The sequence below is a fragment of the Oryza sativa genome, chromosome 2 (assembly GCF_034140825.1).
Source record: "Oryza sativa Japonica Group chromosome 2, ASM3414082v1".
Taxonomy (NCBI): Eukaryota; Viridiplantae; Streptophyta; class Magnoliopsida; order Poales; family Poaceae; genus Oryza; species Oryza sativa.
In genome coordinates, this window is record NC_089036.1 from 23126564 (window position 1) to 23154144 (window position 27581).

Here is a 27581-nt window from a genome sequence, read left to right on the forward strand (position 1 = left end):
TCAACGCCGCGCGCGGCGAAAAGCTCATCGATCGATCGATCAAATTGGTAGCTAGCTGTCATGCATCAACCATATATATCTCGTTTCGTTCAGTTCGTGTGCCTATAAATACGCTCGCTTTGCATGAATCGCTTCTCATCACCACACTTGCAGCGTATAGTTACAGTCGATCGAGGTGGTCAGTGAGACACAGTGAGAAAATACACGATTGATCGAAGGAGCAGCAGCTAGCTATTTATTTTAGCTAGCCATGGCGTCCAAGGCTTTGCTCGTGTTCGCTCTCGTCCTCGCTGGTGCCTTTCTCGTCAACTGCGCCCAGCAGCCTCGTACGTGATCGATCCAAAATAATTTAGACTAAAGATCTATTCCAATTGATATGATCTCCCTAACTTATATAGTATATGTGTATAGATAATCAATTTCTTCTAGCTATACACATTGATTCGTTTTCTGTCTTATGTTAGTTAACATATATTTTTCTTTTGCAAAATGAAGACTGACATATGGTGCAATTCCCGTACGTACGTTTGCAGAGCCCTACGCCGACCCCAGCAACGACGACCCCAACGCCGGCTACGGCAGCAGCGGCTACGGCTACCCGTCGCAGCAGGGACAAAACCCAGCGCAGCAGGGACCTAACCCGGCGCAACAGGGACCAAACCCGGCCCAGCAGGGACAGAACCCTGCTCAGCAGGGACCAAACCCGGCGCAGCAGGGACCGTACCAGGCGCAGCAGGGACAGAACGGCGGCGATGGCGGCGGCGGCTATGGCGGCGCCGGCGGCAATGGTGGCGGCGCCGGCGGCGGTAGCGGAGGCGCCGCCGGCGGCGGCGGCGGCGGCTACGGCGATCCGTGGTGGAATCATCCTCGCCGCTGCCGGTATGGTTGCTGCGAGTGCGGCTACTACCGCTGCAACCGCTGCTGCTAATTAAGCTACTAGCTCATCATCGATCAGCCAGCTGAGATCGAAATAACGGATCAAGCTACGTATGTACTACCGCCTGTCGCGTACGTACTACCGTATATACGTGCGTGATATATACCAATAAATATTATTGAAGGTTTGTTAAATTAATTTGGTCGAATATTAGTAAGTGTGTCCCTGTATGGTACGTGTCGTAATGTATTGTGAGAGTGTGTACCTGTGGAATAATAAAAAGGGCGGTGGCTTGATACTTTTGTGCGCGAATTTATATATCTTGATGATCTATATGCGTGGTTATGTATTAAGAGGGAAAATTAACTAAGAAGTAAGAACGCACACGGAATCAGTAATAATCCATGCATATACGGAGAAGATTTTATAAGGTGATGATCAACTTTATAAAGTGGAGTAGTTGGTAAAGTATGTGCATAGTTTACAGTGTCAGGCTAATTACGTACGCAATCTCTTAGGGTGTAGCTATATATATGGCGCCATATTTTTCATCAAAAAATAGTCGGCATGTATTTACATTGTAAGTCCCTAAATTACATATGTAATTTTAGTGTATTTACGATGTAAGTCTCAAAATTATATATGTAAGTACTAAAATTACATATGTAAATTCGAAAATTACATACCAATTACATATGTAAGTGGGGTGTAAATGAGGTATAACTATTGTGTAAGTGGTTGAAAAAAAATCGACTGTAGCATATGGCGCCATATTTCTAGCAACTCCGATCTCTTATATCCTTTCTTTACGATGCATGCATGCAAAGGAAACGAAGGAACCAACTTTACACCAAAACTTCATCCTTTGCAGATAGCCCGTCGTTTCCTTTCATTTAATTTTCGCGAGATGACTAGGGTAAATCTCTGGGTCGTTTGTTCAAGTTTTAGTAATCATTTTCTGCAAATTGACACACACCATGCGAGCCCACCGGAAAATGATGTCAAGTTCTGGAGGTTTTATCGCAGCATATGAATGGTGGAAAATCGACCGGTACTCGAAAACTCGAAGCTAGCAAAACCTGACCCCTGAGCAAAACCGGCCCAATAGCTCTCTGAACGGTCAAAAGAGTACTAGTAATTCTGGCCCAAGTAAACATATACTCAGACTAGCTCTCGGCCATCTCAATTTAGGGTGTGTTATTGGAAAGGATATCCCTAAATGAAAAATAGTAATTCAGTTTTTGAGTGTGTTTGGTTGGTAGACGAGGATGGATAGGACGGCCCGGAGAGGGATATTCCACAAAGATGCTTGCTGAGTGTATCCGGCCGGATAAGGATATCCACCTTTACTAATCTTGATCATTAGTTGTTGACTAGCAATAATTAATGTATTTTGTTATTAATTAGTAATTAACTTGTCAAAGTGTTGATTAGATATAAATAGTGTATTTTATTGTTAATTAGTATAAATTATGGATGGATTAATGATAATTAATATATTTTATTATTAATTAGTATGTTATTGTTTTCATTCAATACATCTCATCCACCCAACCAAATAAACTGGATGGCCATATCCACCCAACCAAACAAAAAACTGTACCACCATATCCCTGCAAATATGAATGGCCAAATCTTGTCCAACCTTGACCACAAACCAAACACACCTAATAATATAGTTGTAATATATTATTGGGTAGAAAATTAAAATGAATTTGAACAGGCTTATCCGGTCTCGATGGTTTTCGATTCTTCCCTTTCGCCGGTCACGATGGTTCTAGAGTCCATCCACCAGGAGGGTCGTTTCTGGTCTCTCACTGGTGCCGTCTCGTTTGGGGACCTGTTGGAAGAGTAGGAGGCTCCTCTGCCTCCTCTCCTGTTAGATAGGAGCAACAACTTTTAGTTCTTAGTTTTTTAACTCTTTTTTCTTTTCATTTTCCTTGCGTTGTGTGAATAAAACTCTATTTCTTTTAATATACTGACATGTAATCTTTTTGCGTATCCATGAAAAAAAAGGCTTTATCCAAATTTGTTGTATTATATAGTATCTCATTCGATTATGGTTATTATTTGGCTGGACACAAGTTTTGCTCGTCATATGGTTTTTCCCTGTTGTAGAGCGGCTCTGCTGAAGGATTGCCCACATTCGCACCCTTCCCTCCCACAATAATATTCAGGCATTGAGAAGCGGTAGGTGCCTGTATTTGATCTTTTCGAATCAAGCACATCACAAAAGGAGATAATGGGCACAAATATGTGAGGTGCATCACGTCCTCGCTTTTATTCAGATTAGTGTGTGTATAAAAGAGTGTCGCTGTACATTCTGGAAGTAATATCAAATTTGCGAATATATTCTAGTACTCCCCTCTAGTAAAAAAAAAACGTTTTGACTTTGAAACCACCAGTAATCTAGTACTCCTAATGTCAAATATTATTGGCAGGGGGGAGTAGAAGCTAGTTAAGTTATATTTTGGAAATAGACAGCTGTGTTTGATAGGAAAGGTTTACCTTTCTCCACCGCATGAAAAATGTGTTAGCTCATTAGCACATAATTAATTAATTAATTAGCTAAAAAACTTAAAAAAATAATATAACTTTTTAAAGCAATTTGTATATAAAAATTTATTAAAAAAACACATCATTTAATTTAATAGTTTAGTAAGCTTGTGCATGAAAAATGAGAGAGATGTTGAGAACTTAAGAACACAACCTCTTTACTATAGGGACTACATACTTTAGAGACAACACATCTGCATTACTGTGCACTAGGGTTTCCATCAAAATTTTACCAGCTTGGTTTGTATATAACCAAAGTCATAACAAGACGATAAGCCACTAAAAAATTTCTCATGCATGATTCGCCAACTAACCAAATTCTAATCAAATTTCTCATGCTTGATTCCATCCGTTTCATATTACAAGACGTTTCTGATCAAACTAAGTTTGTTAAGTTTTAACCAAAATTATAAAAAAACGTAATAATATTTTTTAAAACCAAACAGGCATAATGAAGCTAATTTGGTGTTACAAAAGTTACTACTCCCTCCATTTCGTTTTATTTGACACCGTTGACTTTTTAGCACATGTTTAACCGCTCGTCTTATTTAAAAAATTTAAATAATTATCAATTCTTTTCCTATCATTTGATTCATTGTTAAATATACTTTTATGCATACGTATAGTTTTACATATTTCACAAAAGTTTTTGAATAAGACGAGCGGTCAAACATATGCTAAAAAGTCAACGGTGTCAAATAAAACGAAACGGAGGGAGTACATTTTTATAAACTTGATTAAACTTATTTGACAAAAAAGGTAAAAGTGTATTATAATATATAAAACGAAGAAAGTAAATCATAAGTCGTCACTTGGAAATCAACCTGATTTCCAAATAGTTCAGTACGTGCATGTACGAAAGCGTGCTTCATGGGTAAGCCGTATGAGGAACACGTCTTAGGTTATGTTCGCACGTCCTTTTTCATTTTCACTCTCTCATTTTCTACGCGCACACATATTTTTTAATCTGTGAAATGATGAATTTATTTTCTTTATAAAGTTATTTTAAAAAATCATATCAATCTATTTTAATTTTTTTAAGTTACTACTTAATTAATTATGTGTTAATGAGCTATATTATTTTCGTGCGAGAATGAGTTACGAAGACGATCGCCGGTGCTCTAGCCACGCAGGGCTTCAATCTTTTTTTTTAGGGAAGTCATTTAGCGCGCTTTATTAATCTGTAAACATAATTACATCGTTCACTAGAACGTTCAGCAAGAAAATTAGGGCCTCATCAACCCAATTACAATAATTCTTAAACTTAAAAGCATGATTAGCTAGAACATGTGCCACACAATTAGCTTCCTTTTTACAATGCTCAACAGAGACTTTAACAAAATCATATATCAAAATCTGGTATTCATAGAAAATTGCCACAGCTGTTGTTGCCGAAAAACCTCCATCTTGTATCGTCTCCACCACCTGCAAACAATCTGATTGGGTAATAATATTTTGACAACCAATTTGCTAGGCGAGGATGAGTCCATCCCTAAGGGCGTAGGCTTCTGCCATTGCTGCATCAGCAATATGAGATAAGTACCTACAAGAACCAGCTAAAAAAGTCCCTTGTGAATCTCGTATGACTGCTCCGGTTCCTTCTGTACTCGAGACGATGTCAAAGGAAGCACCTATGTTTACCTTGAGAATTACTTCAGGAGGTTTATGCAATCCTTCCCGTGGTTTTGCATCCGACTTTTTCTTTGCCATCTTATAATTTAGTGTTAGAGCATACAATAGATATAGCTGATCTAGCAGCCATCTGAATCCTTTCACCATTCACCACTTGCCTCCTTTCCCACCAAATGTACCATCCCCTGTTAAAATCAATTCAGCAAAACCCTGATCATTGAGTAGTGGTGGTAAGGTTTAGGGCTTCAATCTTTAATTATACAATGTTTCGCTTTCGAAGACGATCGACGACACACACTATGTTCTGTAAACGCATATGGAATTTGAATTCCGATGTGTGTTACTTTTCCCTTCCAGGAAACACACGATCACGCGCACGAAAAAGTCGATTTGACTGTCCGCATAGTGTACTTTATTTATTTAATTCCATATACAGTATTTCTTACTAACTTACTCCGATCATGTGAAAAACTTAATCTGTTAGTTTTTTTTTTCTCGTCAAATGTTCTTTCGTATTGTGATGTATTCATATTTTTATATAACATAATGCGCTCTGGTCAACCATATAATTAAACTAGCAGTTGTCTGTCTTAATTGCATGTACGTGTTATATATAATTCATTTGGGCTCGATACGTAGAAGTTCAATATAATGCTTTATTTGTGATGAGAGAATGAGAACGGCCAAATGTCAAAGCTTAAAAAGAATTAATGCATTTCTTGGAGCTTGATGGTCAAAAACTTAATCCAAACGTACTGAAGCCATGCATTACTCCAATGGAACTAATTGATGGGTCAAACCAACACGGTAAAGATCGACCAATCGTGGTAACTTTATGGTATATCCTTCGATTTGATGAGTACATATATTATATCCATGTATCTTATCCAGAGAGTGTGATGTCGGTTTGTTTAGGCACACCGTGCGCGTGTCTCTATATAGTAGTATGTTTTTCTCCCTTTTTTGCTAGTTGACGCCGAGAGAATTTGCACAAGCGTTAAGTAGTCAACTCAAAATATGACACACACACACATACGCCGCGCGCGCCGCCTTCGGCTCCCATCGATCGAGAGGGCGTCAACGCGTGCGCGCGGTGAGAAAGCACGATCCGATAGACGATCCGGTAGTTGCCGGCCATGGTGTCATCAACCCGGACACATCCGTTGGCGATCAGCTGCGCGCGTTCAGTTCTTGGCTATAAATTGTACGCTCTGTTTTGCTTAATTGCAAAGCTTCTCTTCTTCACGCGCTTGCAGTAAATCGATCTTAATCTCAGCTAGCTAGCTAGCTAGCCATGGCGTCGTCCAGGGCTTTACTTGTGTTCGCTCTGCTGCTCGCCGCTGCCTTCCTCGTCAACTGCGCTCGACAAGAACCTCGTGAGCTTCCGCACCAACTTCATGCACAAATTACCTAATTAAAGATCGAGTCCACACTCCACACGCACACAAAAATTAATCTCCCAAGTCAACACCCATGTTAATTACTGTTGATCTTTTCCTTGTTCTTGCATATATGTATATGCGTGTATATATACTTTTCGGATGAGAAACGTACTCACGTATATATTTGAATGTGCACTTGCAGAGCCCAACGAGGGACCGGCAGCTGACCCCAACGCCGGCGGCGGCGGCGGAGGCGGCGGCGACGGATCATCGGGCTACGACGACGGCAAAGTGTCCAAGTCCGGCCACCGGCCGCAGGCGAAGTACTATAATGGCCACCGGCCGCAGGGGAAGTATGGTGGCCATCGTCCGCAGGGGAAATACTACGGGTACAGCGAATGCGGTGGCGGCGGTGACGACGGCGACTGCGGCGGTCCATGCGAGCATCGTCGCTGTGAGTACGGCTGCTGCGAGGGCGGGTACGGCGGCGACCGCGGCCACCGGTGCTGCGATCACGGCGAGTTCGGCGGCCGCCACTAGCTAGCCCGATCATATCATATCGCATGCGCCGCCGATCGATCGATGACGACCCTATTGGCTATAGCAGCTATTAGTCTATTAATTACTGCCCATCACATACTGCAGTAGAGGTTTGGTTTAGTTATAATAAAAACTGTCGTTATTCGCAAGTGTGTATCTGTATATACGTAGTTTGGTACTCCATATAATTAAGTAATGTATTGTACGTGTCAAGTGTGCTATGTATGAAATATGAATAGATCACACGTGGAATAAAAGAGCGATAGAGCGGACTGGTGGGAGATTAATTCTATATAAGTATTAAACATTGCATATACATGTACTTTTTTTTAACTGGAAAAAATACCCGTACGTTGCAACGGTTGAAGGTTATCTTAATCTTATTGTTTTTATACGGTTTAGCTAAGGTAAAATTCACTGTAGGAATTTGCTTTGATATTGTTTTTACAAGATCATAAGCTACAATTAGGAGCCCGATCGTCTCGAGTTAGCATGCCAGTTTTTTCAAAGAGATTTCTTATACAACTCCTTCTATATTTCCAAAATCAAACAAACTTAAAACCTACTCAAATACAAATCTCTATTTCCAAATGCAAATGAACTAAAAAAACCGACTCAAATACGGATAACGTACCAAAATACCGGCAAAAACATCTTCAATTTTTATAATAGTAGAGAAGAGATACGGCCCTTTTAGGCTGTATTCTTCCCCCATCTTTCCCAACTCACCACTCTCTTTTTCGTAGGCACGCTTTTCAAACTGCTAAACGGTGTGTTTTATAAAAAAAAATCTATACAAAAGTTGTTTTAAAAATCATATTAATCTATTTTTTAAAAAAATAGTTAGTATTTACTTAATGACGCAATAATACATGCTTTATTTTGAGTGTCGGGGAGCCTTAGTCCCTTTTGTGTCCCCGTGTTCAAACAAGTTCCTAAAGTTTTCTCACGTAGTTCAATATAGTCCTTAGAAGAAAAACAGTGAGACCACGTGAACATGCCTACTGCCCACTGCTACAGAACCCCCTGTAGGTGATGGCTCATATGAACCCCCTACGTGCCTACATGCATATGTGTCGGTTCAATTGGAATTTGAACCGACACCTATAATATATTGGTATAAGTGCCTTCAAATTAGTGCTGGCTGTGAAACTGACACCAATGCTTGATTCCCAACCTCATCCTCGCATACAATGTCAACATTTAAATATCCATTGTACCAATACAAAACATAGAAATAAAGAAATAAAAACAAAGAATAATGAAAAAAGAGGTTTCTATTGCACAGTGTCCCATTCAAGATAGTATGGTACCAGGTGGTTATCAGATCTAGTACTCCATCAATGCCAATTGATATCCACTGGTATCAGATCTATTACTCCATCGTATATACCAGCTAAAATTCGTAGGTGTCAGATATGATACCCATGGGTAAGTGGTAACTAATCGACGGCGGCACCCATCGCCACGATGGTCTAGCACATGGCCGTAGGGGTGGATATTCAGTCTAAAAAAATTGGTATTGTATTTGAAGAAATTCAGCTATTTGAATATAATGACCGAATTGCATTGGAAAAACGCTAGGACCGAATATTGCAGTCTCAGGTAATTTGGTTTTGGTCTTGGTTGATTGGAATTTTGTAAGAGCTGAGATTCAAACAAATTACCAACAAATTCAGTAGATCCAAAACAATCGCACATACATCACAAAAATCCAATAGGAATAGCCAATGAGCTTGTCGAGCTTCCAGTCTTCCACCACATCGGCTTTGGATAGGGGCATTGATCTCCACCTCTAGCATGGAGTACGAGCAGGCAAGGCCGTCAGTGTGGCGCTAGATCAGGTAGCGCAGGATCCCATCGCACATCACCTTCGCACGCTTTAGGCTCCTGTGGTCACCCATATGCCCCCTTTATTTTTACAAACAAGCTAAAAGAAGACCCGTGTGTAAAAAGATTTAGGGGGTGCCTAGTAAATACATGTATTTGAAAATCAATTTCACAAATGGAACACTTAACATGCCTGTCGTGAAAATAAGTTTATTTTTGCAGGCGACCTGATAAGAAGTCCGCATGTGAAAATAGAATTTCCGCATCTGTGGATTTTGGTCCGCATGAGAAGAGGATATATCCTCTCCCTCTCCTTTTCTCTCCTTCCTCTTAGTGTTAAGTCCTAAACTGATCCTCTCCCTCGCAGTCCTCTCTCACCCATCATGATCCTCTCCCCCACCACCTCTCCTCCCATCTTCACCCTTCCCCTCTTCCACATCACCCCTCCAACCCATCAACTCTCTCAACCAGCAACAAGTGACGGAGCGCCTGGGACAAAGCACTCGTGACGGGAGCAGATGGCACGCGCCTTGGCTCCTCATCCTCCAACCCCAACGGCCTTGAGATGGCCGAATCCGGCACTGGCGGCTTTGCGACGATGTCCTCTCCCTCGACTCTTCCTCCTCCACTGCATGAGGCCCCATGAAAGCCTCTCCCTTGGCTCATCATCCTCCACCTTGATGGCCAGATCCGGCGGAGGTAGCCCCGGGAAGAGCGGGTTTGCTGCCGGCGACCACTAGAGCGGTGGATCCGCCGGCTTTGGGCGGTGGCGGGGTACCAGTGGATCTGGCTAGATCGACCAGCGCTAGGTTTTTCGTACCTTTTTTAGAAACTTTTTTTACCAAAATTATTTTGTAGGTGAGCATCTTAACATGTCCATATGTGAAAATAAGTTCTTTTATTCCGTTGTGGTGCCCACTTGCGATAATCGGCATTTCTACAAAACGATTTTGCTCGTTTGGAGAAAAAAAACCTTTTTTTTAAGTAGTGCTCGTCAGCTAGTCGGAGTGGAGGAGGTGCAGCTTAAAGCGGTGATGCGGAATAACCATCGAAGACAGTGGTATAAACTATGTTGATATCTGATATTTGCTAGAAATGTCAAAGAATTAGTAGCAAATATAAACATGAAAAAATGGGTCTTTTTATAATTCTACAAATTTGAACATCTTATATGCAGAACTGAAAACACACTAAATAATACTTTTAACTGTATATGTTTATAGGGATTTTACAAAACATATCAAACTACTAGTAAGTATTAAAGAAACCCATGTTTCCGAATAATCTAAATAGTGTACGCACGCTTCACGCACAAAAGAAAAATACACGGCCGGGCTAAGTAGTTAAGCGTGCTAATAGGTGCGCCGTTTTTTTAGTATAGACATATTCGACGCACTCGCTTTTAACGTTTTCTCACATAACCCAGCGTGGAATACGTCATGTACAGTATGCTATACTGAAATTAATTACGTTATACGCTCAGGACTTGATCCTTAAGGATCCTTAAGGATCAAGCTTGACACATCACGGTCGATTTCCTTTGGTGAAAAAGGCACACGCTTTGTTCTGTAAAACTCACACTGAATTTGAAATTCGAAGAGAGCGAACTTTCCTTTTTGAAAAACGCATGAACTGTACTATACGTACGTACAAATGCACGAAAAGTTTGTGGAGCTAGTCCAGGAGAGCTGAGCTGAGCTGAGCTGAGCTCGGTTTGCACATCATCATGGATTATCTGGAGCTGTACAGGATCGGATCAGGTTGCAGCCGACCGAGTAATTAATTAAATTAATTGCAGAAGAACACTAATCAAGCAGTCAACTATATAGCGTCAACATGCCCACCGATCGAGATAGCGTCAACGGACCGGGAGAAAATCTCATATGGTTTCAGTTCAGTTCAGTTCTGTGCATGCCTATAAATACGCTAGAATAGCTTCTTAATTATCATCACGCACTTGCCGTACTGAGAGGAAAGGGTTTACGATCGATCGATTCGATCAAGAGATAGCTAGCAATAGCTTAGCCATGGCGTCCAAGGGTTTACTCATCGTGTCCGTGCTCCTGCTGGCATCTGCTTTCCTCGCCACCTCAGGTGAAGATCATCGTATGTCGGTCGTGAACGCACCAACTGCATATATGTGAAAATTAGACCAAAGATCGATCAAATCTATATACAATATATTTATTATATACACACAATAAAGATCTCCTGATCCCATATACAATATAATAAAGTAGAAAACAGAGCCACATATATAACTTTATTCTCTCACTAATATTTGTGTATGGATGGAAATGCAGAGGCTGATGACCCGGAGCCAGCGAACACTAGTCCAGGCGGCGGCGGCGGATCATCAGGTTACGGCCAAGCAGGCGGATCTACCGGCTACAACGCCGTCTCAGCCTACTACCCACCGCCAACACCTGCAGGGTGGCCAAACGGTGGCGGCTACTCCTACGGATCAGTAGGACAGGACGGCAGCTACTCCTACTCGTATGGAGTACAGTACATCAATGGCGATCCTGCGGGTTGGTCTGGATGGAACAATGTGTGGTGGTTCGACCGCCGGTGCCCATCGGGCGCTTGTTGTGCCCGTGGGTTCAACGGCGATTGCTTCCGTTGCTGCCATCCGTGGCCGTAGTACATCTTTGTGTGTGTGACTTGTAATAACGAATAAGTATATACCACTTTAATTAGCTTTATATATATCAACCGCACGCCCGTGATAATACTGAATGTGGTCTTATTAAATTACCAGTTGGAGTATTTACCAAACTACCGTGTGTTATTTGATGTACGAGTTAGATGTATCTTTATGGAATAATAATAATAATAATAACAATAAAAGGGTGGCGGAGTAATCCTATAAACTTATACAATTTATCGATTATTTAGGACATTATCAGGGTCTCTTGAATTCCTATTGATTTTGCATGCATCGTAGCTGTGTGTGTGTGTGTGTGTGTGTTAACACCAAGAGGAGGCCACGGCCCAGGAGCATTGGGATCTTTGGCAACTGCCAGCTCTCATTGTGTCGATGATTTCATCGAACCGGATGCGGTGCCCTCTCTTGATTGATTTATGCACCACCATATTGCCATTAACTTTGTTGCTTTGATATTTTATATATGGTTCATCCAGTAAGTCGTTCAGGTAACTCCTTTGTTTGTCAATTGATTTGGTTTGTGATTTTTTTTTCAAGAGTTAATATCTATTTATAATCGAAATTTGGAATGGTACGCATATGAGCTAACCGAGTTGTCGTTCTTACTACAATATTGCATTGACAAGTAAATAGTCTTTGAATACACAACACACAAAACATTTATGTACATATCTATACATATATTAGAAGTAATCATGTCACGCCCCGAACTAGTCCCGACCGGAACTAGCCCGTGATGCTCCAATTTAACCTGTTAATCGATACCAGTCCCAGGAAACAGTGCTAGTATCACAGGGAGACAGAATATCACAGCAACAGAGGTCTCTTTATTATAGAGTAGATGTACAGTCATGTTGGGCTGCGGACAGATCCCGAGCTCACAACCGCATTACAAAAGGAAAGCGGAAGCCAGGACTTGGACCAATCAACACAGGCGCGACTTGGGAACTAGGCCGAAACCCTAAAACTCATCGTAGCCGGCTTGCTCCTGGAAGAACTCCTTATCAGCAGGATCCGCTTCATCTTCTTCAGCAACTGGGGGGGAATTATTTATATAGAGCAAGGGTGAGTACGGGAGTACTCAGCAAGCCATGGGAAATAAGTGTTTAATGCAGGCTTCAAGGAAAGGCTGGTGTTTTTGCAATTAATTTTATTTGAACTCTTTTCTGAAACAACTAAGTGAGTGCTTCTCAAACGACACGGATGAGACAGTGCGTCCCGTCCGGTCGGAGTATGTGCAATGTATCAGTCTTTAGAATTTAAACAAGGTTGGCACCCGGCCAACAGCTTTTTCAACGGCCACCCGGGCCAACAACTTTTCAAACGGCCACCTGGGCCAACAACTTTTCAAACGGCCACCCGGGCCTAGCTGATCCCATCAGCTGCAGATTTTTCAAACACCGAACCCCTTTTCACACAGCAATTTCACAAGCAGTAGTCAAACCAAACTACGCTAGGAATCACCTCACATCCGCCCATGACCGTGGGCACGGCTGTTCGAACAGTTTGTTAACCTCTGCAGAGGGGGTACACTTTACCCACACGACATTACTAACCCGGATCACCCAGCCCGTGGGGATCAGCCACGTCGGGAGACCTCCAAGCTTTCATGACAAGGCATTTCCAAAGCCGACACAGGTTTACCATGTGCCGACGAGAGGGGTCCCAGACCAACAACAGGTTAGGTCCCAGACCATACTGTGCCAAGAAGCCCAGGGGTCCTCCCCGACACCACCCTGGTGAATCCACATGTCTCTCGGCATCAAGGCTCCCCTGATAAGCTAGTTACTCAGCCAGGGGTGTCCCATTCCACCCATGTGGTCGTACTTGTCTTATGTTTGGATGAAATTCCAAGGAATCGGTCCTTAAGTGCGAGAGCGGGAAACCGTACACCCGGTACGTTTCCCGGTCCGCGGTTTTGAAAATTCATTTAGTTCGCAAGCAGCGACCCAGGTGTCGGGTTTTCCAAGTCTTTTGTAAAACTCCAGTTTTACCCAAGTTGTTACTCAGATTTTAAGTTTGAAGGCGACCGTCGATACTGGCACAGGGTGCACGAATATCGAGGCGCAACTGGATGGTTACAAGGGGACATGGTATAGCAATTAACAATGGAAGGATCAAATGCAACAAGTTAGGTAGGTCTGCCAATCTGCCTTGCAGACGGAACAACAGATTAAGTGCAATCCTATCAATGCATAATATTTTGCAAGCAATATAATTAGATTTCAAATATAGGCTCAAGATGTTCAAAGGTGGCTTGCCTTGCTCGAGATCTGGAGCTTGATCCTCGAAATCCTCGCACTGCGGGTCTTCGGGCTCCGAAACTATACGCAAAACAGGACAACTCAACAAACGGCGAAAATAAAGCCCTATTAATGACCTCTAAGCGTGCCATTAGATAGATCTCGAGATTTGAGAAATTTTGGAATTTGAACGGAGTCAAACGGATTTACGGTTGGGAAGATATTGAATTTCTAAGATTATTGGATTTTTGGTCTAAAGGAAAAGGATTTACTTAAATCCCTTTTTTTTGGAAAAGAAAAAGAAAAGAAAAGGGGAGAGGGAGGGAATATAGACTTCCCTCGGGCGGCTAGGGCGCGGCCCGAGAAAAAGGGCGGCTCGGCCGAGCTTAACGGGCCGGCCGGCCCAAGAAGGCGGCCCAGAGCGGCCCAAGACGCGCGCGCGCGGGAGGGAGGAGAGAGAGAGCCGGTGGACCGGGCTCACCATGCGCGGTCCCGGGTGGGACCCGCTTGTCAGCGGCTCGGCTCACCGTGCGGAGGGAGTACGCGGCTCATGCGCGCGGGCGGGGGAGGGACGCGGTGCACGCGCGCGGTTCGCGGTGGACGCGGATGCGGCGGGCCCACGCGCAGCCTCACGACTAGCGGTGGAACGCGCGCACGGGGAGGGACTGACCGGGGTCGGCTCGACCCGGTCTAGGCTGAGCTGGCGCCGACGTGGCGCCTATGTGGCTGCCACGCGGGCCGGCGGGAGGTAGACGATGACCCGGCCGCGAATGGACGGCGGGCGGCGGCGGCGAGCGGCGGAGCGAACCACGGCGATACGGACAAAAGCGAGCACACCGGGCGGTTGCTCGTGATGAGGGGAGACGAGCCAACGGCTCGGATTTGCCAGAGGAAGCTTGACGGCGGCGAATCGCGGCGGCGACAACCGGCGGGGAGGGAAGAGGGAAACGGCGGCGAGGCCACGAGGGGTCGATTCCCGGCGGTGAGAGCATCTACGCGGTTTCGGGAACTCGATGCTAGCGTCGGATTGGACGGAGCTACGCCGAGCGAGGCTGGCGACGTGTGGGTGCTACGGAGCTCGAGCGGCGACGGCGAGCGACGGCAACGGTCAGGGCGGCGCCGGCTAACTACGGGGAGTCTACTCGAGCTACTACCGAAAGCTAGGGGGAGGAGATGGAGCGAGGAGGAAGAACGGAGGGAGGCATCACCGAGATGAGGAGGGGCGCTGTGACGAGAGGCCGACGGCGCGGGAGTAATCTCTCCGGCCTTGGGCCGGGGAAGAGGAAGGAGAGGGCGCGGCCGAAGTCCCCTTCCGCGTCCTTGCTCGTGCCGACTCCTTCGACACGCGCAACAACGAACGGCGACGGCGAACAGAGCACGGAGGCGGCAGCTATGGCGAGGAGGCGAAAACGAGGGAGATTGGAGGGGAAGGAGCTGGGGTTTAAAGGGGGCGGCAATGTCGGTTTGGGAACCGACTTAGGGCGGTCAAGGCACGAGCTGGCGCTCGGCGGTCGCGGCCAAAGCGGCGACAGGGAGGATGACGCCGGCGGGGGAAAAGGGGAAAGAGGAGGAGGGGAGCGGGGGCGACGCGGCAGAGGGAGGAGGGGCGCTGCCTCCGTCCCTTGGCGGCTTGCGCGCAGAGTGGCGGGGGCCGGGCGGTGACGACGGCGATGACAGCGGGCGGTTTGGAGCGGCGCGACGACACGGGCGACAGACGCGTGCAGAGGCTGACGGCGGCGGCGACCGGGCGGTCGGCCACTCGGCACGCGCGCGCGGCTTGCAACGGGCGGCGTCCGCGCGGGCGTGCGCACGCGAACACGGCGCGCGGGAAGTGGCAGCGAGGGAGCGGAGAGGGAGGACTTGGCTCGGCGCGGGCGGCTTACGCAGGCGCGGCAGAGCGAGGAGAGGGGAAGGGGGCGCTCGGCGCGGCGGCTCTTCGCGCACGCGCGCGCGGCGCGCGGGCGAGGCGGAGCGGAGCTGAGCGGGGAGGAGCGGAGCGCGCCGGGGAGGGGAGAGGGCCGGGGGAGAGAGAGAGAGAGAGAGAGAGAGAGCGCCCGGGAGAGGGAGCGCGCCGGGAGGGAGAGGGCCGGGGGAGAGGGAGAGAGAGAGAGAGAGAGCGCCCGGGAGAGGGGGAGAGGGAGCGCGCCGGGAGGAAATCGGCCCATCGACCCCCAGGGGAGGCAAAATAGACTTTTGCGGAGGAATTTGATTTGGAAGGATTGGATTCGGAAATGGACTCGACGATAGATCGGGGATTGAGATCTTGAGATGGCACGGACACTAGACAACAAGCAAAGAAACAAATTTCGCAATTAGGGTTTTTAAGAGATAATTTTCCCGCTAGGCGCCACGACGGAACGGGCGCTACAAATCATCCAAGAATCCACGCTCCAAACATTTGTCTACATATCTATACATATGTTACAAATAATCGTCCATAAATCCACGCTCCACTATGTATCCCAATATTTCAATGGGATATCTCAAAAGTTTATGATTGTTGCAATCAAAGCATGGTCAAAAGAAATTTCCTCATATTCTCCCTCAAAGCATGTGCCTTAGCCTGATCAATAAATTTGGATGTTTCCTTCATAAATGTAGGATGAGTTGTTCGAAAATCTTGTACATCCATACCAATCCATATATACATAGTCACGGTACAAAAAAAATTAGAACGCAGGTATTTCTTAGAAAACATGAGTATTTCCTCAAAATTAATGCAACATTACATTAATTGTAGTATGTACTAGTGATTACAATACTCCCTCCGTCCGAAAATATAAGGGTCTCCCAAAAACCCTTATCTTTTGGGACGGAGAGAGTAACAATTTTCTCATCGTAACATTGTATTTGAGCTAGATTTTGAAAAAAAAAAGGCTCAAAAAAGTCCTCTTATAGAAATGCGAATTGTTTGCATTGCTCCGACGAAATTTGAAATAAATGGAGGCAAATGAAAAAGGTAAGCAAGTATGTTACCTTTCATACCAAAACCAAGCAAATATTTCAAGTTGAACCCCCCCCCCCCCTATTTGTTACTTCGTTTTGTAGAGAGAAACTTCGGATTCAAATGGCTCCAGCTTGGGCTAGATGGAGATATATAGGTCATCATCGTGCGCGGGCCACTTAAGGGGTTGCATGTGATGATGCACTGTCGCATGTGGCCCCTTAAGCGGCCTTCAATCGATAATGGTTGCATTATTGCATGAGGGCGACTTAAGGGGCCGCATGCGATATTTTGTGCGGCACCTTAAGCCGATCACATGCGATAATGCAACGATTATCGCGTGCGGGTAGCCACATGCAATAAAGCATGCGGCCTATTAACCAAAGAGAAATAGGTGCTATAGGATGAACAAAATTGCTTGTGTTTATGTACAGATAGAGGATAAAAGAAAAGTGGGCTACATATTTGTAGCTAGTTGCAGCTCGAGCCTCAATAAACTATGTGAGAGAAATAGATGGATTCAGTATTAATCATTATATATATACAACTCAATATTGTATGAATGAACTATTAGATTGACTATAAATGATGTTTTAATTTTTAGAGTCAGTAGTTGGCTATATTATTAAACTTACTCTAGCAAGGGAGAGTACAAGACCACATATTCGACGCAGTAACTTTTTACATTTCCTAACGTAATTCAGCGCGTGGGAACACGTCACGTCATGTACAGTTTGCGCCAGCCTGAAAATAATTACTTGATCCAGTTTCTCTTTGGAGAAAAAGGCAGACGCTATGTTCCGTGAAACACACACGGGATTTGAAATACGAATAGAGCGTACTTTCCTTTTTGTAAAACTCATGAACTGTACGAATACGTATGCACTAAAAGTTCAGTTATATGGCTGGCAAAGCAGAGCATATCGAGTCATGTAGTCAACTGGAAACATGGCACATATATATCGATCGCGTCTTCAAACTCCCATCGATCGAGACGGCGTCAACGCGGTGAAAACGCACGCGCACACGTACGATCCGGTAGCCATCATGTCATCAGTTGGCAGCCGGCCGGCCTCGTGCGTTCAGTAACTGAATTTTCAGTTGTTGCTTTATTACGTTGGCTATAAATATACGCTCGGTTTGCATGGATATCTTCTCATCATCACACAGCAAGTAATTCGATCTTAATCTCATCACATTCAGTGAGAAGAGAAGGGATATAAACGATGGCGTCCAAGGGTTTACTCGTGTTCACTCTGCTGCTCGCTGCTGCCTTCCTCGTCAACTGCGCTCGACAAGAACCTCGTACGGGACGCAATTAATTAACTGCATGCACGAATTAGCTAATTAAATGTCCATGTTAACATCCATGTTTGTTGTTTTTTTTTTTCCTTATCTGTAGCAGCGCCACAACGCACAAAAGCGTTCATCCATGACAAATAAATCATCTGCTATATATATACTGCATATGCGTTCAGTGTTCTTAGCATATATGTATGCGTCTGCTATATATACTTTTCAGATCAGAACTCACGTTTATATGTACGTGCAGAGCCCAACGAGGGACCGACAGCTGACCCCGACGCCGGCGCCGGCGGCGACCACGGAACGTCATCGGGCAACGGCAAAGCGTCGGGCCATCGGCCGCAGGCGAAATTCGGCGGCGGCTGCTGCTGCGGCGCCGGTTGCAGCGAGCAGTGCGCCGAGTGCCCTCGCCCTCCACATCCACCCCCATCTCCATCTCCATGCGTCCATCCCCCCTGCTGCGAGTCGGCCGCCGGCTGCTGCTGCAATGGATGCAGCGGCGGCGGTTGCGGTGGTGGTCAGTGCCCGCCATCTCCGTCATGCGAGAATCATCATCCTCCCTGCAAGCCGGGCTGCTGCTGCTGCGGATGCAGCGGCGGCGAGTGCCCTCCGCCTCCATCTCCGCCGTGCCAGCATGAGTGCCCTCCAACTCCGCCATGCGAGCATCCTCCCTGCAGCGAGTCGGGCTGCTGCGACAAGGGTTGCAACAGCTGCTGCAACCGGTGCGGCGAGTACGGACAGTCCCGCCCCTAGACACGTACAAAAAATGCTACAGTAGCTACTACCGTCCCGTTACGTACGTACGTACGTGATACTAATAATAACTACGTACTGCTCGTATTAGAGGGTACTTGCTTGTTATCTGCTTGAATAAGTTTGGGCGTGCATATATATATGTACGTCTCAGTCTGTGTGTGCCGGGTAGTTATTCCCAATTAAGTGCGTTTAGTTTTACCAGTAATTTGTATGGTGTGTACTCGTGTGTTCTCGTAGTGTATTGTAAGTGGATCACGTGTGCTATTTATGAATAATAAAAGGGGCGGTGGAGCAACGTGATGCTTATATTCTATATTTTTTAGAAATGGAAATAGATTACATCTCGACCGGTTTCTATCATAACGCACATAATACAGATATAATAGTTTTATTGCAAAAAAAAAACTTTGATAGAAAAGACTTATAACAAGATGGAAAATGTCCCCAACTTCAATTCCTTGCCATTGCATAGCATTAATAGAATTATACAATTCTAGGGAGAATGCTCCCACCCAGGAGCCCGATTCCAGCTAAAAAAAATCAACCACCAAAGATAACCTCCCTATTTTTCTCTCAATTCTAGCCACACATGCACGCAAAGCCTCTACACCTTCCTACTCCTCTCCAATAACTACCAAGAGCAAATCTTTAAAAAAAAATTCTCCTAAACTATGTACCCGATTTAGGATCTAATTATACTATTATGTTTGTTGTAATTAAATTTTTACAACAAAATCTTGCATCATTATATTCTGAGAAAAAAGTATATTTTATTTTTTTAATGGGTGTATTTTTTTAATTTTTCAATGAGTATTCATATTATTTCACTAGAACATTTACCGATGTTGCATGTGATGTTCTTTTGGATGTTTTCATCAATTATTTTATGATGTTTCAACCACTACGAATAAATGTTTCGTGTGTGATCTAAAAAAATGTTTCAATAAAATTAAGTATATGTAAATATATAGTATGTTATGTATGAGTTCTCTTATGTTTCACTCGTTGGGACTCAATGTTTCGGGCAATAGTTGTCGGTGGTGCAGTTGGTGTTTTTCAAATGTGGCGTCTCTCTGAAATATTTTATAAATTTATTTGAAACATTTTTTATAAGCAATGAAACAATACTCGATTTTTTATGAATATTGTTTTATCAAAACATAATCATGTAAGATCTTATTGTAAAGATTTAATTATAATGAATTGAATGGTATAATCAGTTTATAGATTGAGAATACAATTTAAGAGAAATAAATGTTTCAAGATTAGAAAAGAAATGTTGTTACTGAAAAACAAAGGAGAGAGAAAGAGGGTTTGCATGTGCACGCAAACAGTGGGCTTGAGAGTGGGCTTGAGAGGAGCCAAGAGGTATCCTGATAGCAACGGGGTGCCCGATCTTCCTTCAGGTGAAGATAACTATCGATTTGGTGAAAACTTGATACACACGATCCGGCTTTCGATCAACACAATCTAAACCCTGCAATCGCAGCACCACATCTCCTCTGGTTATCAACTGTGCCGAAACCCGATCGACCTCACCGAGAAGGCTAATCTCTGCAGGTGAATCGAAGAATACAAGCAAGAACAAGAAAAATAACAACCCAATTACAGATGAATGATTATTCAATAATTCGAAGTTAGGGTTTCACAAACCAATGTAGTAGCGAAATTGCGATGGCAGAAGTAATCTAAGTAAAACCTAACCCTAACTCAATGACGACTACTAAATATATAGGTTCTAGGGTTGACTTTAGACCCCTGGACACGTCCCTATTAGACTCCGACACGATACACGGCCCAACGGGCCCAAAGACGGTGACGCAGCACCCGGACAGATTTTGAACATCTTCTTGATTCTAATATTCCCGTTGACTCGGAAGGAATTTTGATGTGGGACCAGATCCATTGGAAATGTGGTCTCATTAGCTTTCCATACATATGTAGAACGTTGAAATCGGAGTCCAAATGCAACCTGAGCGACGAATTTAGTGTGGACTTCTCCTAGAGCCCGAAGTGAACTCAAACTTGATTTGAGTCGGACCTCCATCTTGACTTGAACATCCATGATGACCTTGTCCATCTCCTAGCCTCTCTCCAAGTGCTCCATGGTCCTCTCTATGGTTTCTAATCATAATTAAATCATTAGGTAGCAATCTATTCTCAAGAGTATATAAAGAAGTACTTAGGAACGAGCTCACCTATAAATTTAATTGCCGGGCGCGAGCTCTAGTGATTGGACCTTACAAAACAACTTGAGGAGTAGCGTGTGTATCCAAAGGAGTGATGTCCTCATCATCTCCCATGCATATAGGCCGGGGACGTATGGAGCTCTTGATTTTTTTTGCCGAATCGGGCACCCGATCCAAAGTTTTGATCTCCAAATTCTAGCCAATACTCTATCTATCCCAGTTTGATCATCACATAAGGTGTTTAAGGTCTTTCAAAAATAATTATCCTCTAACAACTGCATTTTTTTTTAATTGTGTCAAGAGTAAATGAGCATCATTGAATGCACCGCATGCAACCAACCAAGATTAATTTCTATTGGTCCAACTACATGCGATATTTAAAACTTGATGCAATCCACGGAACACAAAGCGACGTAGCATCTTAATCGATGAGAATTTATTACACAATGATGAACGTTTTATTGTCCTTGGTCTCTGCACTCTTTGTTTAGGTGATGATCAAAATGGGATAGAGGGAGTAATTATTAGGACACTACATCACATCTATAGTGAAGCCTACTTTTGAGATAGGTACATTCTACATAAGTAGACATGCCATGTATTTTTTCATGTATATATCTTTTGTTATAAACTCTTGAAAGCGCGGCATATTCATCGACCTACCATAGGACCTTTCTTGAAACACAGAAATTTTACAGGATTTTCACATAAATTAATTTAACTCCCATGATATTTGTCTAAAATCCTCTATTCTGAACGATAGCAAAGAGGGAAAGTAAGAAACGCTCTTTATACAAGCTCTCCAACTTTATAACGCGGGGTAGTAGCTCGCATAAACTTTGTTTAGCATGCAAAGAACGAGCCAAATTTAGACCAAAACCTCCTTCTTTGAAGATAGCGTGCCATTGTCAAACAGCTTCCCAAGTAAACCGGCAATTAATTAAACCGGCAATTTCTTTACCGTGTACAGTGTACACATAAGTTAGTTGTTACAGTCTCATCAAGTTGTCAGATTGGAGACACCATCTTCGATACTTTCCTCTTCCTCGTCCTCCTCGAAGTCTCCTTCCTCGTCTTCCTCCTCTTCCTCTGCGAGGGTCTCCTGTGGCACTCGTTCAGGGACTTGGTAAGGTCCATGTTTCTGCAGACTCCAATACATGATGCTTGCAGTAAGAACCAGGATCATCTTTGGATTCACCTGCCACAGGAAAAATAGAAAGCACAAATTACTGCCTTAACTTTGGGTTGCCAATTAGTCGCCAAGCTAGAAATTACGCGAAAGACTAGGATAAATTTCTTGGTTTATTCAGTGAAGTTTTGAAATTCATTATCTAAGTACTGTCAAATATTGCCATGGATCTAAGAACCATTGAACCAGTTTCCCTGTGTTTACCTCCATTATGTCCTCTGGCAACATGAAGAGGGTGCACCCAAGCTTCCTAGCAACACTGATGGTGTAAGTGGCATTTGATTTCTTCTCTTCATCTGTAGCCAATAAAAATAAAATGAAATAATAGGTAATCGTGAAGCGACAGGTTAAAACAATGAAAAATCTTAAGTTGAAACAAGAATAGTGTGCAGGAGACCAATGATACACACCATCCTCCCCCTTCTTCACCATGCTCAAGTCAACATGCCTGTGGTTAACAGCGTGGAGAAGCTCTAGGAAGAAAACTCCATTTGCTATGCTTTTATCCTAAAAAATCAATGCGTATTACTGTAAGGTCAGCCGATGAGACAATTGCTAAAATTAAGTGAAACAGGGAAGGTTGATGAACCTTGAAGTTTTCAATACAGGATGTTTTGCCTGATTCCTTGACCTTATTATTTGCCCAAATGAGAATATCAGCATCGGTTATCTCTTTGTCTTTGGAATGGGTTCTCAGGTTTTTTAGCAATTGTAGGATACTAGTCCTCATGAGTTGCCACAGGAAAGCTTGAAAATGAGAATTAAGCAAACGTCAAGGCCAACATAAAAATCAATTACAAAGTCGAAAAATACCAATTCAATGGATTATTTTTTAGGTTTCTTTTACCCATTTATTTCTCTCATTTCCCCCCTCTTACATGAAATAGCTGCCAATGATTATCAATACCCCTTACATGCAAGTGCCATCCTCAGATCCTCTATATGAGTGTGTGTTTGTGTGTGTGTTTATTTTCCACAAATAAATACTTCAGTAAAATCAGCTACAAATGCATGGATATAATATCTGTTTGCTCCATTTTTGCAGGAGAAGAAACTGTCATCCATATTGATTAATAATGTGACAAGGGTTCAAAACAATATTGTAAGGAATGTAAAAGCAACTGAACTATATGCAGTAGTTTACCTAGAATTAGCTTCTTATTTCCTTGAACAATGTCATTTCCTGAAATGTTAACCACAGAGAATTTTAACTCCTTTCCGATTTCGATAACCTGGTTGCCGTTCTCCACCTTTCTAAAAGGCATAATGATTGGTGGCTTAGAAGCTTGCTTCCAGTTAACTATTCCTGGAGAAATTTTGTCAAGAACCTCTAACAGGACCCATCTGCAAAAATACTTCCCTCAGATACCAAAATATAAATCAAGAAAAGTCATGATGTAGTTAAAGATGGGACTTACCCAGTCCTTACATCCTCAAACAAATTGTTAACATAAGTTGCAATTCCAAGGCTGTTGATCCACAAACGAAATGCTCTCTCTTCCCTGGTTGCTTCAACGTCATCTGGAGTGTCTTGAACAACAGGAGCCACATTGTTGTCTGACAGGCCATTTCTGCAATCATTTCGTACTATGCATTAACAAAGAGGAAAAGGATTTTAAACTGTTAGAGTATATGGTTTCTGCAATAGAAAACGTCTGAAATTTCTTTGTGGTTAAGACAGATAAAAGAAGATCAAATCCTAACAAATTAATGATGTATTGTGAGTCCTTGCCTGAGGTGAACAAAATTATTACTAGATACAAAAGATCGGTTCACTGCACTGCACTTACCTGTGGTGGAATATTTGAGCAACAAAAGCCAAGTTGAGATTTGCAGAACCCTCCACAATATCTTTAGACGTTACATATCTAGTACACTCGAGCTTTTCTGCAGTTTCAAGAACTTTCTTTGCCCTTTCATTAGGATCTGAAGTTTCTATCATGGTTGTGGAGCTAAGTTCGGGAGCTAGGGTGTTGAGAAGGTAAGCATATGCTTCGCCATCCTGCAATTACATTATTCATAAGAAACAAAATAATGAAACCAAATATAAAGAAGCCGTTACATTTTATTAGCATTTTCTAGAATGTGGTTGTGATATAGGAAATTCCATCCCTCTATCATAAACATGGCACAACAGTAAAAAGAATATCTAAGCTATAAGAAGATATTCTAAAGGCTGCGCATTGTCCAGATCTATGTTAGAAAAAAAAAATATATTATGATATATTCATACCTTAACATCAGTAGAGAAGTTTGTCACAGTTTTCTTGTACCCTGCTTTCTTAAGATGAAAGTTCATCCATTTGAGCAACATCTTATCTGGTGCTAATGTGACTAGCTCCTCTGCTTCCTGTATAATATCATAGCAACATAGATTTGACAGATTATGTTCAAGAAAATCCATGCACAAACAGTTAAGTACTTCATTATTCAAAGTTCAAACCTTGCTATTATCATCAGCCACCAACTCTGCCAACTGAGGTGTCTTCTTTAAATTCAGATCAGCTAACAGTTGTATCTGTGAAATGAAAATCATAATAAATGACCAACTGAAATTGATATGAGATGATGTGGCATGTGCATTTTTGCTGATTTTTCTATTTAATATTTGACATGGTGGTGGCAAATTGACAATTATCACATACCTTTATGATTTGGGATAACAAACCAAGAACTAGATGAGGCTGCAATAAGAAAGATATTTCAGTGATCAAAACAATGTTAACAATTTAGTCATACTCCATATAGTCACAAAAAATGTGTTGTAGACATACATCAAGTCAGGATTTGAAAACTTTGTGAATGAATATTTGTTTATAGTAGTTCAATGGATACAAGAAAATCATCTATAGACTCTTCTTGGAAAATACTTTCATGATATTTTAATTTATTGAGTTTTAAAAATACAACGGAAATCAGTGGTCAAAGTTACATTTGAAAGACCATGTCAATGCCTCACATGACATGTTTTCATGATGAGGGATAGATAAAGTACAGTAAAGTAACTAAAGTACCGGTAACTTTTATACTCATCGAATAATCGGTTAATACAAAAAAGAAAACTTCCTAAATATCATTGACATGGAATACAACTTCAAACATTCATTCCATGATTTTTTTTTTAGTTGCCTACATTGCATTTGTAGTTATGCCAGCCTAAAAATAGCATCATTATAAAATGTGTTTTTTTCAGATAAATCTCTATTGCTTTACTAATTTTGATAGGATGATGAGCCACAAGGGAACATAATGAATTGAATAATTAAATAGTAAAAAGTAAGGAAGTCATGAGAACTATTTGAAGTTTGCAAAGTTTCATCAAGGAAAATAGTAGCACAAAAGACATACTCTAGCTTCAATCAAGTCCTGTGTGCCAATGTTAACAACAGTGCAGCCAATGGCCTTTGCAGAGTTAAGACAAAGGGTGTGATTCTCATTCCTCTCCCACGGGTTAGGGTCCTTCTTTGTATTGATTGCTCTCTCATCGATTGTACCCGGAACAGCGACATTGATCAACTTGCTGATTCAGTGCATGATAAGGAAATAACTGCCTTAGAGAACAGTTATCCTTGGATCAAAACGACGAAAATATCGTCGTACTAAAATAATATATATGGACACTGACAAGAACAAACTAACCAAAGTAGAACACCATCCCGGACAAGATTAAATATATCATTTGTGGATGGATCCAAAGGTAAGAAATTCTTCAGGAAAGAATCCTCTCCCAGGAAATTGTTGATGTGGTTGACATAAGATGTTTTCTCAGACTCATTAATGACGTGCAAGAGAGTAGTTGTTGAGGCCTTCAAAAAAGACACAGATCCCTTCAATTTCTTTTTGCCTCCTGTTTTGCTGCTCCCCTTTGCTTGAAGATTTAAGTACTCCTAATAAAGTGCAACCATCAACGAATTTATTTCCCAAATATAAATGAAAAATCATAACTAAAAGTATTAGATAAGTCAAGATAATCCACTGTACCCTGAGGAATGACTCGAACTCTATTGTTTGGTTCATATCGGGATAAGACTCGCCTAAAAAAGTGCTAATCTCTTCCTCAGATAGAACCTCATGGATGCCCCTAAGCTTCTCCATTACCGGTGGCAAATCTTTTACAGCTACATGATCCGCATCCGATTTCTTCACGGACACAAACTATAGAAGTGAAACATAAGAGGTAGCAATGTGATTGTGCAATTATGGAATAACAGAATTTTTCACATGGATGAAATCCCCCCTGGTGCTTACTTTGGTTTTTAGAGTTCGTAGCTGCACTTGGGTGAACTGGCTCTGAAGCCATGGATCTGACACAAGAACCCCAACGAAGCTAGACATTGCCTTCCAAAATCAATGTATTCTTGTCCCTAATTATTTCTCACACAAATTCCTCAATTCTTGCAGACCTGGAACCATCCTTAATCGATTAGACTAGGCATCAATCTCTTACAATTTCAGCGTAATATTTTGCAATATTCATCAATACAGATAAACGAAGGTTACTTGCAACACCCATAAAAGGAAGATAGAACAAATCAGCACCAAACCTTTCTATCAAGAAAAGAAAATGGGGGCAGATTTCGCTTCCTCTTCCTTCCTCCCAGCTCTCGAAATCATTCACTCCATACACATTCCTTCCAGCTCCCGAGCAAACCCCAAGAATGGTGGGGAGGGGGACGTGTGGTTGGATTGCGGGAAGCCATAGGGAAGAAGAAGGGCTAAAATTTGTGACGCGAGAAAGTAACCCCGCGAGAGAGGAAGCTAAAAAGGCGGCTCCTTTCTTGGTCCCCCGCAAACGCCTGGAATAGCAAAAGAAAAAAAAAAGAAGACCAATCTTAGAAGATGGAAACTTGTTGCTACTCACTCGGCATCATCTTCTCCTCCTTCTTGAGAGAGATGCAACACTCGGAATCTACTTCTCTGCCATGGCGATTGGAGTGGAGATGAATGAACAGAACGCCGTCTTGGGAATGCCTGGAAAGAAAAAAAAATCCAGTTGAGGATGTTAATTGAAAAATTAAAAAAAAAGAGTATCTTCCAAAAGATTTTTATAACCATGTCATACATATTTTTAATTTTTGGATTAAAATCCAATAGACACAATAGAAGTAAAAAAAACAACTAAGAAACACCATAATGGATCCTAATTACCATATCTTCAACAAAAAGACCAAATCCAATATAAATTTTAAAACTTACACGTGAAGATTCAAAAATTTACATTGTAACTTACAAAAATTACAATGTAAGTTTTATAAATTACATTGTAACTTATAAGAAAATACACTGTAAATTTGAGTGAGAAAATCGGTGAAAGATAAGAAAAAAAATCTTTCGAGTGAGATATAACAAAATCGAAAAAAAAATAGCTTCCCTGCAGTTTGGGCCGGGCCTAAGAAACGTGGCTGGCCCAACAAATGCTACACCTGGACCTGAGAAGGGCATGACGTCTCCAGTTTACCTTCTTTTTTTT

At 42.7% G+C, this 27581-nt stretch overlaps 5 protein-coding genes across 5 annotated transcripts; 4 read left to right on the forward strand and 1 right to left on the reverse strand.

Moving 5' to 3' along the window:
- Positions 1–250: 250 nt before the first annotated feature.
- Positions 251–928, forward strand: LOC136355269 (glycine-rich cell wall structural protein-like). The gene is made up of 2 exons (XM_066307654.1): positions 251–326; positions 534–928. The coding sequence occupies exons 1-2, from the start codon at positions 251–253 to the stop codon at positions 926–928; spliced, it is 471 nt and encodes a 156-aa protein (XP_066163751.1).
- A 5365-nt stretch (positions 929–6293) lies between these two features.
- LOC9270535 (glycine-rich cell wall structural protein) lies at positions 6294–7206 on the forward strand. Its single transcript, XM_015769597.3, has 2 exons — positions 6294–6441; positions 6650–7206. Exons 1-2 carry the CDS (start codon positions 6360–6362, stop codon positions 6985–6987), a joined length of 420 nt encoding a protein of 139 aa, XP_015625083.1. The 5' UTR covers positions 6294–6359; the 3' UTR covers positions 6988–7206.
- Positions 7207–10844: 3638 nt separating this feature from the next.
- LOC107275626 (glycine-rich cell wall structural protein) lies at positions 10845–11461 on the forward strand. The gene is made up of 2 exons (XM_015768995.1): positions 10845–10923; positions 11121–11461. Exons 1-2 carry the CDS (start codon positions 10845–10847, stop codon positions 11459–11461), a joined length of 420 nt encoding a protein of 139 aa, XP_015624481.1.
- A 6387-nt stretch (positions 11462–17848) lies between these two features.
- On the forward strand, positions 17849–18838 carry LOC112937858 (uncharacterized). Its single transcript, XM_026022908.2, has 2 exons — positions 17849–17977; positions 18225–18838. Exons 1-2 carry the CDS (start codon positions 17899–17901, stop codon positions 18728–18730), a joined length of 585 nt encoding a protein of 194 aa, XP_025878693.1. The 5' UTR covers positions 17849–17898; the 3' UTR covers positions 18731–18838.
- A 2951-nt stretch (positions 18839–21789) lies between these two features.
- On the reverse strand, positions 21790–27084 carry LOC4329816 (fimbrin-5). The gene is made up of 15 exons (XM_015768574.3): positions 26656–27084; positions 26360–26514; positions 26093–26266; positions 25751–25998; positions 25460–25631; positions 24757–24795; positions 24555–24629; positions 24345–24461; positions 23902–24113; positions 23530–23682; positions 23256–23455; positions 22701–22858; positions 22522–22618; positions 22316–22407; positions 21790–22120 (listed from the first exon to the last, which is right to left on the reverse strand). The coding sequence occupies exons 2-15, from the start codon at positions 26444–26446 to the stop codon at positions 21923–21925; spliced, it is 2022 nt and encodes a 673-aa protein (XP_015624060.1). The 5' UTR covers positions 26447–26514; positions 26656–27084; the 3' UTR covers positions 21790–21922.
- Between the last annotated feature and the right edge of the window lie 497 nt (positions 27085–27581).